General features: G+C 41.9%; 2 protein-coding genes across 2 annotated transcripts; both read left to right on the top strand.

Moving 5' to 3' along the window:
* The first annotated feature begins 3,385 nt into the window (after positions 1–3,385).
* LOC124120717 (tubulin alpha-1A chain-like) lies at positions 3,386–6,544 on the top strand. The gene is made up of 3 exons (XM_046483596.2): positions 3,386–3,451; positions 4,910–5,132; positions 5,351–6,544. The coding sequence occupies exons 1-3, from the start codon at positions 3,449–3,451 to the stop codon at positions 6,478–6,480; spliced, it is 1,356 nt and encodes a 451-aa protein (XP_046339552.2). The 5' UTR covers positions 3,386–3,448; the 3' UTR covers positions 6,481–6,544.
* A 5,132-nt stretch (positions 6,545–11,676) lies between these two features.
* LOC124120719 (tubulin alpha-1A chain) lies at positions 11,677–14,142 on the top strand. The gene is made up of 3 exons (XM_046483598.2): positions 11,677–11,755; positions 12,548–12,770; positions 12,947–14,142. Exons 1-3 carry the CDS (start codon positions 11,753–11,755, stop codon positions 14,074–14,076), a joined length of 1,356 nt encoding a protein of 451 aa, XP_046339554.1. The 5' UTR covers positions 11,677–11,752; the 3' UTR covers positions 14,077–14,142.
* The last annotated feature ends 1,286 nt before the right edge of the window (positions 14,143–15,428 follow it).

Genomic DNA, 15,428 nt, shown 5'->3' with positions numbered 1-15,428 from the left:
TACTTCTAGTAGTGATTATATCTTCCCGCACCAAGTCACACTAATACTTCTAATAGTGATTGTATCTTGAGAAAATAGTCACACTAGTGCTTCCAATAGTGATGGTGTCTTGATACACATAGTCACACTAATATTTCCAATAGTGGTTGTATCTTGATACACCTAGTCACCCTAATATTTCCAATAGTGGTTGTATCTTGATGCACCTAGTCACACTAATATTTCCAATAGTGGTTGTATCTTGATACACGTAGTCAAACTCATATTTCCAATAGTAGTTGTATCTTGATACACCTAGTCACACTAATATTTCCAATAGTGGTTGTATCTTGATACATCTAGTCACACTAATATTTCCAATAGTGATGGTGTCTTGATACACCTAGTCACACTAATATTTCCAATAGTGGTTGTATCTTGATACACCTAGTCACACTAATATTTCCAATAGTGATTGTATCTTGATACACCTAGTCAAACTCATATTTCGAATAGTGGTTGTATCTTGATACACCTAGTCACGCTAATGATTCCAGTAGTGATTGTATCTTGATACACCTAGTCACACTAATACTTCCAATAGTGATTGTATCTTGATACACCCAGTCACATCCATACTTCCAATAGTGATTGTATCTTGACACACCCAGTCACACTTATACTTCTAATTAGTGATTGTATCTTGATACACCTAGTCACACTAATATTTCCAATAGTGATTGTATCTTGATACACCTAGTCAAACTCATATTTCGAATAGTGGTTGTATCTTGATACACCTAGTCACACTAATATTTCCAATAGTGGTTGTATCTTGATACATCTAGTCACTCTAATATTTCCAATAGTGATGGTGTCTTGATACACCTAGTCACACTAATATTTCCAATAGTGATTGTATCTTGATACACCTAGTCAAACTCATATTTCGAATAGTGATTGTATCTTGATACACCTAGTCACGCTAATGATTCCAGTAGTGATTGTATCTTGATACACCTAGTCACACTAATACTTCCAATAGTGATTGTATCTTGATACACCCAGTCACACTTATACTTCCAATAGTGATTGTATCTTGACACACCCAGTCACACTTATACTTCTAATTAGTGATTGTATCTTGATACACCTAGTCACACTAATATTTCCAATAGTGATTGTATCTTGATACACCTAGTCAAACTCATATTTCGAATAGTGGTTGTATCTTGATACACCTAGTCACACTAATATTTCCAATAGTGATTGTATCTTGATACACCTAGTCACACTAGTGCTTCCAATAATGATTGTATCTTGATACACCTAGTCACACTAGTGCTTCCAATAGTGATTGTATCTTGATACATCTCGTCACATTAATGATTCCAATAGTGATTGTATCTTGATACACTAAGTCACACTAATATTTCCAATAGTGATTGTATCTTGAGAAAAATAGTCACACTAGTGCTTCCAATAGTGATTGCATCTTGATACACCTAGTCACACTAATACTTCCAATAGTGATTGTATCTTGACACACCCAGTCACACTTATACTTCTAATAAGTGATTGTATTTTGATTCACCCAGTCGTATTAATACTTCCAATAGTGATTGTATCTTGAGACAAATAGTCACGCTAATGCTTCCAATAGTGATTGTATCTTGATACACCCAGTCTCACTAATACTTCCAACAGTGATTGTATCCAGTTAATGCAGTTCATTGTCCTTTGATAATTCCTTAATGCTCCCTTCGTGATTCCTTTACGTTTCCTCTTTCGTCATTTCATGATTCTTTGATGATTCAGTAATAATCATTGTTGATACCTTGATGATGCCTTGGTGATTCCTGATTTTCCCTTAACGATTCCTTGATGATTCCTCGAAGATTCCTTAATGATTCCTGGATGGTGCCTTGATGATTCCGTGATCATTCCGCAATGATGGTTCCTTGATAGTTCCTTGGTGATAACCTCATGTTTCTTTGATGATTCCTAGATTTTCCCTTGGCGATTCCTAGATGAATGTTCTAAGATTTTGAAACGTCGTTTACACCGACATCTAAATCAACCCTTGACGTTGGTCCAGCTACAACTGGCCTTGTTCCAGATGTGTAATGACACCACACAACCCTTCCTTAACCATCTGGTTTTCGCAACTGAGGAGCCGTTGTCAAGCTTGTGTCACTGCTAATGGTGGTCATACATGTGAACTGACCCCACGTCAGCTTCAGATGACGTTTACAGAGGACTTATGTGTTGACACTGTCCGATGACTTCATGTTTCAAGAACTTTCAAAATATTATTAAATCGTTCTTTGCGTTTATTTATTATTTCCCACGATAGTGATACACCCGAACGTTTTTTCGCTAGTATATTTTACAAGGTTTAGTACACATGTAGCTTTTAAGATGTTATACCCCATTTGGTTCTATTGTATATATCTTGCTTGTTATACTTGTAAAATGTTGAGACAATTATAGATAAATGCTTCGTAAAACGACCGTGTGGTCATATGAATTTACTAACTACGTCTTTGTTTAAAGGATGAGCATTTGTACATTGAAGTTGGTCAATTTCCAATTTTGGATCCGTGTGCTTAGTCATTGGCTGCATGTTTTAGGTCAAGATGTACAAACGCTCAAGCTCTGAAATGAATCTTTCTGGTGTTCTTTTCGGGGGAAAAGTCGCATCCATCGTCCACTGACTCGACACCGACGGCTGTCATTGTACAAGCTGAGGACAATAAGCGCCTTTAAACCCATCCACTGTCATTGGTTTTCACAATCAAGAAGACTAACTGTGTTTTCATTTCAATATAGGTTGTACGTGAATGGAAGGTAAATTTTGTGTGTTTCAGTTATTTTAGTTTCTGTTAATTGCAACAACCGTTAGTAAATGTTTTGTCTATTGCTTTATCAGATTTGAACATTCGGTTGGTTTTAATGTGAACAGAAAAATATTCCACTAAAGAGACTAAAGGTGTATACAAAGAAGAAAAACGCAATGAATTGAAAAACTTCAAACATTAGAATCTATCTTTGATAAAGAACAAAGACGCCGAACCATTCTTACTCCCTCAGATAGAACGTATCTTAGTTCTACCTGCGGTTAATAGAACACTCGGTCAATTGTTCTTTGATTTTGAACTTGCCCAAGTTTTTTCCGTCAACAGATTTAGCATGGCTGAAAACAATAGTATGTCATATGAGGTTAAGAATTGTTTGTCAGGGAATTAGTGATTTAGAACAGGATTACATTGATTAAATAAATCCCTTTAGGCGAGTTTTTGCTACTGCTTTGTAATGAGCTTATCAACCGCCATTACGGATTAGCGTCCCTGGCAACCGGCTGACCACCACGTGTATATAAGTGTCCGGGAGTCTGCTCTCGACATCAGACTTCCTCACTCCAGACAACTTGCAGTCCGCGTGAGATCTCCACCTACATACAACAATCATGGTAAGTAATAATTATGTCCACATGTAGAATACATCACGTATCATGTTTCACGTATCAAGTGGCAAGATATGTACATTTGTAAACATTTCAATAATTTTTGTATGTGCAACTGAAGAAAATTACATTCGGGTCTTACTGTGAAATATGTGTGCCTCAGCAGCCTAGTTAGTTGGTAAACAGTCTATTGTCAGGCTGAGTGTAGTATGTATCATGTATCATGTATCATGTATCATGAAGACAATCAGGTACCACGCTGACTGGTGCCAAACACAGTAAAACATATGTATGTCTTCATTTTGTGAATATGGGAATATTATACACATTACAACTTCCATCCTAATGTAACATGCCCCCCTTTGTAATCATTCGTTCGTCAGGACTTTAGGTGAGGTGAGGTGAAATTGGGTTTAACGTCGCGTCCAAGATTATTGCACTTATATAGCGACGTGCATGCACGTGTATGTGTGTGTGTGGCTGCTTGTACTAGTCCGGACTGATGCCGATTTATAGTGCTAGCTCACTGAGATACCATGCCGCAGTTTAACATGAATACCCCACTCAGACACAGTATACTGACTCCGAGCCGACCAGTCCTTGTTTTAGCCCCTTAATGTCGAGCGCCAGACAGGGTAACAACAAGTACCATCTTTTAACGTCTTTTGGTATGACGCGGCCGGGGATCAGGACTTTAGGCAATGATTTGAGAGTACCTATTGTGAATAATAAAAACATACAACTTAATGGATAACAACTTCTGGTTCGTGGCATGCAGCGACGTTCCGATGTAGATTCCTAAAAAGTTGTCAAGTTGATAACGGTGATAGAATCTACATCGAAACGTCGCTACATGCAACAAACCAAAAGTCGTTATCTGTTAAGTTGTACGTTTTTATTATTTGCTCACAAACTTCTAAAATGCCAGGAGCGGTCGGGTAGCCTAGTGGTTAAAGCGTTCGCTCGTCACGCCGAAGACCCGGGTTCGAATCCCGACATGGGTACAATGTGTGAAGCCCATTTCTGGTGTCCCCCGCCGTGATATTTTTTGGAATATTGCTAAAAGCGGCGTAAAACCAAACTCACTCACTCACTCTAAAAAGCCAATCGAACAGTTAGTACCCATTGTGGTATTCTCGATGCACAAACTCGACGTGGCTGCTGCAATAGGTATAGAAGCCACAGGCGAGAATATTCACTGTTAGTGAATAAACAAAATTAAGTGTGGAAGCCATTGACATAAAGACGATTTCCCGGACCACAAGGAAGAAACGTCAGACGTCCTTGGGCCGATCGTACATGTAGTTGTTAACTTACCTATTCAGCATAATTGTTAATGAGATACTTTTTTACATTCTTGTTTCTAAATAGTCATGAAAGTTTACTTGTAAACAGATATTTGTAAGTTTTATATGAAGTGAAATAATCTAATAAAATCTTCATATATTGTTTTGTAATCTTCAGAGGGAATGCATCTCCATCCACGTCGGCCAGGCCGGAGTCCAGATGGGCAATGCATGCTGGGAGTTGTACTGTCTTGAGCATGGCATCCAGCCCGACGGTCAGATGCCCTCAGACCAGACCATCGGGGGTGGGGACGACTCCTTCAACACCTTCTTCAGCGAGACCGGGGCTGGGAAACACGTCCCCAGGGCCATCTTTGTCGACCTCGAACCAACTGTTGTCGGTGGGTACATCATATGACCATTGTTAAATCTGGGAAGTGTTTTTTCACATAGTATGTTCATTCAGGAGAAGTGGTGAACAATGATACCGTTGATAAACTTTCACATATTGCTGTTAATGTTATTGTAACGACTTTCAGATGATAGAGGTTTCATCACAATCATATTTAACGGCTTAATAAAAATTCATTTTCAATCATGCACAAATACCGTGTTACAGATGAGGTCCGTACCGGAACCTACCGACAACTGTTCCACCCAGAGCAGCTCATCACCGGCAAGGAGGACGCCGCCAACAACTACGCCCGTGGTCACTATACCGTCGGCAAGGAAATCGTCGACCTCGTCCTTGACCGCACCAGGAAGTTGGCTGACCAGTGCACTGGACTCCAGGGCTTCCTCATCTTCCACAGCTTCGGTGGCGGCACTGGCTCCGGCTTCACCTCTCTCTTGATGGAGAGACTATCTGTGGACTACGGCAAGAAGTCCAAGCTAGAATTTGCTGTCTACCCCGCTCCCCAGATCTCCACTGCCGTGGTGGAGCCCTACAACTCCATCCTGACCACCCACACCACCCTGGAACATTCCGACTGCGCCTTCATGGTCGACAACGAGGCCATCTACGACATCTGCAGACGTAACCTCGATATCGAACGTCCTACCTACACCAACCTCAACCGTCTGATTGGTCAGATTGTCAGTTCCATCACTGCCTCTCTCCGTTTCGATGGTGCCCTGAACGTAGATCTGACAGAGTTCCAGACCAACCTGGTGCCCTACCCACGTATCCACTTCCCTCTGGCTACCTACGCTCCTGTCATCTCCGCCGAGAAGGCCTACCACGAACAACTGTCTGTGGCCGAGATAACTAACGCTTGCTTCGAGCCTGCCAACCAGATGGTCAAATGTGATCCCCGACACGGCAAGTACATGGCCTGTTGCATGTTGTACCGTGGTGATGTCGTCCCTAAGGACGTCAACGCCGCCATCGCAACCATCAAGACCAAGAGAACCATCCAGTTCGTCGATTGGTGTCCCACTGGCTTCAAGGTTGGCATCAACTACCAGCCACCCACTGTTGTCCCCGGCGGTGATTTGGCCAAGGTCCAGAGAGCTGTCTGTATGTTGAGCAACACCACCGCCATCGCCGAGGCCTGGGCTCGTCTTGACCACAAGTTCGATCTGATGTACGCCAAGCGTGCCTTCGTCCACTGGTACGTGGGTGAGGGTATGGAGGAGGGAGAGTTCTCCGAGGCCCGTGAGGACTTGGCCGCCCTGGAAAAGGACTACGAGGAGGTTGGAGTCGACTCTGTTGAGGGCGAGGGAGAGGAAGAGGGAGAGGAGTATTAGTGCTACCCCAGTTGACACTCAAATGTTCCCTTGGTGGAACGACCGAATAAAATATTGAATACAATAATTGTCTGTTTGACTTTCGAGCATTGTTGTCTGATAGCCACCTTAATATGACATATATTTATTGACACGTTCTGTTCAGTTTGTTTATGGAAGATGAAGATGAAATATTGTTAATACTTGCGGAATGACGCAAAGCTTTGATTTCTGAGGTTGTCCTTTGTTTTTAGACGAACAGAATAAGCTTATCATTACTGATACAAGTAAAAATGACACTACATGAACATAGTACCAATCCCAGATAATCGTGATACATCTCGAAACATACTATTACACATGGCAGTCGAACTGATTAAGTCATTGTGAATGCACATTTGACTGGCCAGCGATATGGTGACGAATTTATAGGTAAATTTATAGGGGAAGATTTATAGGTTAACAAATTGAACTGCAAGAGGACAATGCCAGATAACATCGTGCCCAGATAGTCACCGATTATCTCCGACGAGAAAGGATACGTACATTGGGCCGGCCCGCTCAGTCCCTTGACATGTCCCCAATAGAGCATCTGTTGGCAGCCCTTAAGGGGGGAATTGCGGGCAATACCAAATGCAACCATGCACCAGTTTATCATTAGTGTGCCATCAAGGTGTCTCGCAACATGGATGACACACCAGATACTGATCTACACGCCCGAAATTAATTGTACAGACATTTATCTTCTTTACATCCTCACTGTCATTTCATCAGTCTCCATACTTATTGTCGGTAGTAAATTATTCTTCAAAATGGTATTTAAATTGGAATATACGCACATACACTGTTTTAACTCGTATATCATTGGTATAAAATTCTGAACCTGGATTAATAATGTGAATCTTTGGTAATCGGAATAGTACTATTATCTCATTATCACGCCATGATGATGCAAAAAAATTGCTGAAAGCGATGTGAAGTTCATTAACTCTCACCCTCTAGTTGCCATGGTGATCTTCCAAACGCCATAAGCACATTTGTATTACAAGACTCCGATTAAGCTACGTGGGTACGCCAATGTCTAGAACAGGAGATTCCATAGTTCACACACATTCTAAAATGTTCCCTTGGTTATTTATTGAACATCCTTCGATAGCCCCTTGAGTATTCTTCAGTGATTCCTTGAGGGTCCCTTGATGATACCCCAATGATTCCTTGAAAGTTCCTTGATGATTCTAAAATTGATTTCTTGATAGCCCCTTGATAGCCCCTTCATGATTTATTGATAGCCCTTGATGATTTCCCGATGATTCCTTGAGAGTCCCTTGATAGTTCCTCAATGATTTCTTGAGCGTCCCTTGATGATTCCTCAATGATTCCATGGGAGTCCCTTGGTGATATACCTCGATGATTCCTTTAGAGTCCCTTGATGTGATCCTTGATAGTCCCTTAATGATTCCCTTCATGATTCCTTGATAGTCCCTTCATGATTCCTTGATAGTCCCTTCATGATTGTTTGATAGACCCTTCATGATTTCTTGATAGACGATTCATGATTCCCCGGTAATTCCTCCATAGTTCCTTGATGATATACCTTGATGATTCCTTCATATCCCCTTGATGATTCCTCAATGATTCCTTGAGAGTCCCTTCATGATTCCACGGTGATTCCTTGATATCCCTTGTCGATCCATATATAATTCCTTGATGATTCCTTGAGAGTCCCTTGATAATTCCTCAATGATTCCTTGAGAGTCCCTTGATGATACCTTGGTGATTCCTTAATAATTCCTTGATGCTTCCTTTATATCCCGCGATGACTCCTTGATGATTTATCGATAGTCCTTTAGTGATTCCTTGATGATTCGCTGATACTCCATTGGTGATTCCTTGGTGATTCGTTGATACTCCATTGGTGATTCCTTGACGATTCGTTGATACTCCATTGGTGATTCCTTGGGGATTCTTTGATGATTCCTTGATATTGCCTTGACGATTCCATGTTGGTTCCTTGATTATTCTTTGGTGATCATTCAGAAACTATCCCTCACATTTTAGTCCTTGTCACTTGAAATGCAATTTCGAAATATTGCGATGAAAAAAATAACGAAGATAGCTGTGTGTGCTGATACTTGTCAAAATAAACCACAGAAGTGGACTTGACCTGCGTTCAGTCAATTTCGCACGTCCAACACGTATTTCCCATGACCACAACGAGCGTCTTTCATCAATTAAAAGACAATAACTCATTTTATAAAATCATTCAAATACGATCGCACATTTCAGGATTGTCCAATTTACCAAGTATAAAAAATATAATGTATTACATATTCCAAGTAATAATTTCTAATTCTTCCAAAGTATGACCCCAAATGTTTAGTTTTTGTCCATAAGGTCTCAGTGACCGAATTGTGTTTACACTCACAAAAGGCAAAACACTTGGTGAAATAAGTGCCGGCAGTCAAAGATATCAAACCCAATAATATGTTAAAGATTTAAGTCACTGTCCAATGTCTTGGAAGGGGCAAGTGCCCCATTCTTGATGCCAGAAGAGTTAGCAGTTGGCATATTCCATCCGCACTTTGCAAGTAGATGAGCACCAACGCGACTTGCATCAATTGCCAGGTTATATGTATTCTCACAATCTGGCGCTTTGAAAACTTGAGAATTCATGAGTATGTTTTTTACAGAGGCTGCGCGTCAGTAGCTATCGCAATATACAAAACATCAATGTCGGAGAATAATCTCGATTATCTGTGGAATCGGATTACACTGGGCATAAAAGGCAACACAGCGGGGAACAAATCATAAATGAATCACTGAAAGTCGTGAAGGGTCCGGGGTAGAATAGGTCTTCAGCAACCCATGCTTGCCGTAAAAGGTGACTCTGCTTGTCGTGAAAGGCGACTAACGGGATCGGGTGGTCAGGCTCGCTGACTTGGTTGATGCATGTCATCGATCCCAATGGCGTGGATCGATGCTCATGACATAAATCACTGGATTGTCTGGTCCAGACTCGATTATTTACAGACCGCCGTCATATAGCTGGAATATTGCTGAGTGCGGCGTAAAACAACAAACCAACAAACACTGAAAGTCGGTGATAACACCAGGTGTTCGCCAAAAGGGCAAACAATTCCTGCCCTGCCGGTCGCATCCGCCACTCACACAATTTGCATAAAAAAGATTTGCTGCCTGACACCCGACAGCAGTACTCCTGCCATGTGACGGCGACATGATAACAAACCAGACAATCAAGTGATGGACCAGAGATCCCAGTCAAACTTCAGCGCATTTTGTAGTTTGTTGAAACTTAAACGATGTTAATTTGAATTACGCCTGATGTGTACAAGTGCAGAAATTCTGCTGCTTATAAGTAACTACAACGAGAAGAGTTATGTTTTAAACCGCTTTGGCCTATATTTAAGTTACATCACAGCGTGTCAGAAAAACGGACGGAAGCAAGTCCAACGGGGTGCATTTCTTACCACTTTGATGGAACCCATACAAACGGGCCACGGGCATGGTGCTGACAAACCGACGATCATGATCAAAGCAAACCTGGGATTCGAACCCACGATCACAGAAACCTGTCATAACTCTGCATTCCAGTCATGTCAAGGCGATGGACACCAGGTCTTGACAAACTGTATTTATTTGAGGAATCGAAACCAGAATCGTCATCGGCGTGACGAGCGAACACATTTACCACTAGACTACACCCATCGGCCACCCCATACCCATATCCCACAGCCCTTAACACTACGAGTGGTGAATCATTTTTTATATATAAGGGACAGGTTCCTCTGTTTCTGTATCAGTTTATAGATAAGTAAACATGCGTATTTTCTTCCTTTTAAAAAATAGTAGACACACCGAAGTGTTGTACATGTGCACTTTACTTTTTTACTTGTTTGTTTTGTATGTTTGTTTGTTGTTTAACAATATTCAGCAATGTTCAGCAATATTCCCGCTATATGACAGCGGTCTAAAATAATCGAGTCTGAACCAGACCATCAAATGATTGGCATCATGAGCATCGATCCACGCAATTGGAATACGATGACATGGATCGACAAAGTCAGCGAGCTTGACCACCCGATCCCGTTGGTCGCCTCTTACGACAAGCATAGTCGCCTTTTACGGCAAGCATGGGTTGCTGAAGACCTATTTTATCCAGGATCTTCACGGGCCTTTTGCTGTAATAGATTTCAAATCTTAAAAAGAAACTGTGTTTTAAAGATTTCAAGGCTGTTCATACCATGTTGTTTTTACCAGCCCAACACATTTTAGTTATTTAATGAGAGCTGTGGAGAGAAAGAGTCTTCGCATTAACTACAGATCCAGTTAACTGTTTTGTTTTAAATATAATGTGTTGTCATTAAAAGGTCAAATTGATTGATCAAACGTTGTCCAACTTACAACTCTCTTTCCATAAACATATTTACAGACAGCGATTAATGGTGTAAATATTAAACATTGAAATACATTAGGCGCATATAAAGTCTGATACTCCAGTGAAGATGGTAATATCAATAATTAATAAAGAAATAAATATGTGATTAATACTGTATACCAGTCATCTGTAGAGGTTGCAAATGGTAAAATAACAAATGTTTAATTGTAGTAAACAACAAATATGTAAATCAAATCGTTTTGTTGACATTATATAATTTTGCACACTTTTAAATATCAATTTGTTATGCATCAATGAACATGAAATATCATCAGTAAGAATTTATTGGATCAAGAAAATATTGTATTACAAGAAAGTTCTCATTGAATTATAGTAAGGGCATTCGAGAAAAAAGTGATAGGTTTTTTTTTCACGTGGATTTTCGCACAGGCTAGTTATCTAACGAATTGACTTTAAATACATCTGCATTGTGAGAACTACAGAATGTCTCAAACGAGCATGAAGTAACAAGGGGGTAAATATATTTCTGGTAAAAACATCCAATTAAGTTCATTAAAGCCCCCATGTAAATCTGTAACAAGCACTGGATAATCGACTTCAAAGTGAACGTTCTTCAGTAACACACTTCTAAATTCTTTTGTCAGGGAATTAGTGATTTAGAACACGATTAAATTCCCGGCTTTAGCAAATCACTTTGAGAAGGTTCTTGCGACGACTTAGTAATGAGCTTAGCAACGGTTACTAGGGATCAGCGTCCTTGACACCCGGCTGACCACCACGTGTATATAAGTGTCTGGGTACCTGCTCTCCTCATCAGACTTTCTCACTCCAGATAACTTGCAGTCCACGTGAGGTCCACATCTACCTACAACAATCATGGTAAGTAAAACTGTCTTATTCACACGTGTATCGTGCATGTTGTATGATATATAATTTTCAGCACGTGTGACGTCATGTTGTAGGATATATAATGTAGAGAACGTTTGACGTCTTGTTGTAAGATATATAGTGTAGAGAACGTTTGACGTCTTGTTGTAGGATATATAATGCACAGGGCGTGTGACAGGGTATGTAATGTATTTGACGTGTGACGCCAAGAATATATAATGCACGGGACGTACGACGTCATTGTGCACGGTACGTCAAACACCGCCCATCAGACATCCCAAAATAAAGAATATTTGATTAAACATTGCAATTAAACGCAATTAACCATACACGTTACTGGTAACATGGGTAACAGTGAAACAGACCTCGCCAATCGGTAAACCGCACTTGATTGCTGCCAAACTTCCAGATCGTCATGGGGGCGGTCGGGTAGCCAAGTTGTTAAAGCGTTCGCTCGTCACGCCGAAGACCCGGGTTCGATTCCCGACATGGGGGAAGCCAATTTCTGGTGTCCCCCGCCGTGATATTGCTGGAATATTGTTAAAAGCGGCGTAAAACCATACTCACTTACTCACTCCAGATCGTCATGACGCCCGGTCAATAACTTTCAAACTGTCCGCGAAACCTAACATATAAATATAAAAGAGCACTGATCAGATGAACCTGTCCAGCCGGTAATAGTTATGTTTCGAAGAGAACGTACATCTTATATTTGGCAGTTTGATATGAGTGTACAGGTTTTTTGATACAAAACATGCTGAACGTTTGCTTTTGTTACTTCAGAGGGAATGCATCTCCGTCCACGTCGGCCAGGCCGGAGTCCAGATGGGCAATGCATGCTGGGAGTTGTACTGTCTGGAGCATGGCATCCAGCCCGACGGTCAGATGCCCTCAGACAAGACCATCGGTGGTGGGGACGACTCCTTCAACACCTTCTTCAGCGAGACCGGAGCGGGGAAACACGTCCCGAGAGCCATCTTTGTTGACCTCGAACCAACTGTTGTCGGTAGGTACATCATATTTTCGTATTTAACAATCTTAAATATTCGACGAAATCTTTCAAGTCTAAATCCTTAAAAAAATTCTCTTCAAAGGAATTATGGTCTTAAATCAAACCTGTACACTTGCTTTTTAAATATTCTTTACATTGCTAACTAATATTATTCCTTACTGCGCTTCCAGATGAAGTCCGTACCGGAACCTACCGACAACTGTTCCATCCAGAGCAGCTCATCACCGGCAAGGAGGATGCCGCCAACAACTACGCCCGTGGTCACTACACCATCGGAAAAGAGATCGTCGACCTTGTCCTTGACCGTATCAGGAAATTGGCTGACCAGTGCACTGGACTCCAGGGCTTCCTCATCTTCCACAGCTTCGGTGGCGGCACTGGCTCCGGCTTCACCTCTCTCTTGATGGAGAGGCTGTCTGTGGACTACGGCAAGAAGTCCAAGTTGGAGTTCGCTGTCTACCCAGCTCCCCAGATCTCCACTGCCGTGGTGGAGCCCTACAACTCCATCCTCACAACCCACACCACCCTGGAACATTCCGACTGCGCCTTCATGGTCGACAACGAGGCCATCTACGACATCTGCAGACGTAACCTCGATATCGAACGTCCCACCTACACCAACCTCAACCGTCTGATTGGTCAGATTGTCAGCTCCATCACTGCCTCTCTCCGTTTTGATGGTGCTCTGAACGTGGATCTAACGGAGTTCCAGACCAACCTGGTGCCCTACCCACGTATCCACTTCCCTCTGGCTACCTACGCTCCTGTCATCTCCGCCGAGAAGGCCTACCACGAACAACTGTCTGTGGCCGAGATCACTAACGCCTGCTTCGAGCCCGCCAACCAGATGGTCAAATGTGATCCCCGACACGGCAAGTACATGGCCTGTTGCATGTTGTACCGTGGTGATGTCGTCCCTAAGGACGTCAACGCCGCCATCGCAACCATCAAGACCAAGAGAACCATCCAGTTTGTCGATTGGTGTCCCACTGGCTTCAAGGTTGGCATCAACTACCAGCCACCCACTGTTGTCCCCGGCGGTGACTTGGCCAAGGTCCAGAGAGCTGTCTGTATGTTGAGCAACACCACGGCCATCGCCGAGGCCTGGGCTCGTCTTGACCACAAGTTCGATCTTATGTACGCCAAGCGTGCCTTCGTCCACTGGTATGTGGGTGAGGGTATGGAGGAGGGAGAGTTCTCCGAGGCCCGTGAGGACTTGGCCGCCCTGGAAAAGGACTACGAGGAGGTTGGAGTCGACTCTGTTGAGGGCGAGGGAGAGGAAGAGGGAGAGGAGTATTAGTGCTACCCCAAACTGACACTCAAATGTTTCCTTGGTGGAACGACCGAATAAAAAATGGAAAAATGATATTTCTTTTCTTTTTCAAATGGTTTAACAAATGTTAGCCGTTCTGTTATGGGACATAGCCCAGCTGCAGATTTTTATGGCATTGTTCACATAATTTCCATAACTAATTTTGCCTTTCACGCCCCAATGAATCTGTTTCAGCAGATAATCGAGACTGATTATTTTCTGGCTTTGCTGTTCAGCAATGTCATTAATGGACTGATTGAGTAAACTCTTTGAAAAATATATTCATGTTTTGGTTTAGGTTATTGCACATACTAAATCAAACCAACAAAATCTATTTGGTTAATGAGTACCATTGTCATTGTTTGGAAGTATGGAAATTGCAAAATTTGCATGCCTTGCTTTTGATCTTACAGTTTATGACATTGTCAAGGTGACGCCATGTAAGTTATTAGATGTCATTACAGCAGGAGAAAGTACAGTATTTCCTTTCCAAAATCTCAAGAGCAATTACATCAGGGGACACCACGAATGGTCTTCATACATTGTACCCTTGTTGAAATCGAACCCGTATCTCCGATGTGACGAGTGAAAGCATTAACCACTAGGCTACCCATCTGCCTGGCACGGCTGCAACTCGAGACATGGATTACGATGAGTAAAGGCTGAGAATATGTCCTTCTTTTCGGAGAGGTGATTTTAGCTGCTATCATTCCTATTTTTAAATGTTATATCCATAGTTACCTGATCCCCACACCAATGTCTAGATGGTCTATGACTTGCCATATGTAGACATTTCTTTGTATAAATAATATCAGTATGTGAATGTAACCTCGTTGTATTATGAACATCGTGTATAAACAGTTGGAGACTGTTATTTAAAAACAATATAAAACCAGTAAGTGTAAACGATCTTGTGGAGTTAATGAGCGAATGAGTTGAGCTTAACGTCTTGATCAGTATTCCAGTTATATCACGGCGAGTCAGCTTCACATTGAGGAAAGCCCGAAGTGATGCAGGTCTCAGACGTTTACCAGTTCGGTGGAACCCGCGAGCATGGGTATGGTGCTGACAAACCAAGACGCATAATCAGGGCAAACCTGGTTCGAACCCACGATCATACTGGCGTGCATAAGGGACGCTAATTGCGGTGCCTTAGACGTCTGGGCCACCCGTTACCCGACGATTTTGTGGAAGGCAAATATGTACCAACTGTATAGTAAAGCGTCTGTGAAGATAACTTTCTCATGAAGATCATAGATATTCCAATCGAATACAGCCATCTCATGAAGATAATAGATATAGCAATTGTATATCACTATCTCATGAAGATCATAGATATA

This window comes from Haliotis rufescens, unplaced genomic scaffold (genome assembly GCF_023055435.1).
Source record: "Haliotis rufescens isolate VD_foot unplaced genomic scaffold, xgHalRufe1.0.p SCAF_16, whole genome shotgun sequence".
Taxonomy (NCBI): Eukaryota; Metazoa; Mollusca; class Gastropoda; order Lepetellida; family Haliotidae; genus Haliotis; species Haliotis rufescens.
Note: the sequence above shows the minus strand (reverse complement) of the source record. Positions and strands in the feature narration are given on the sequence as shown.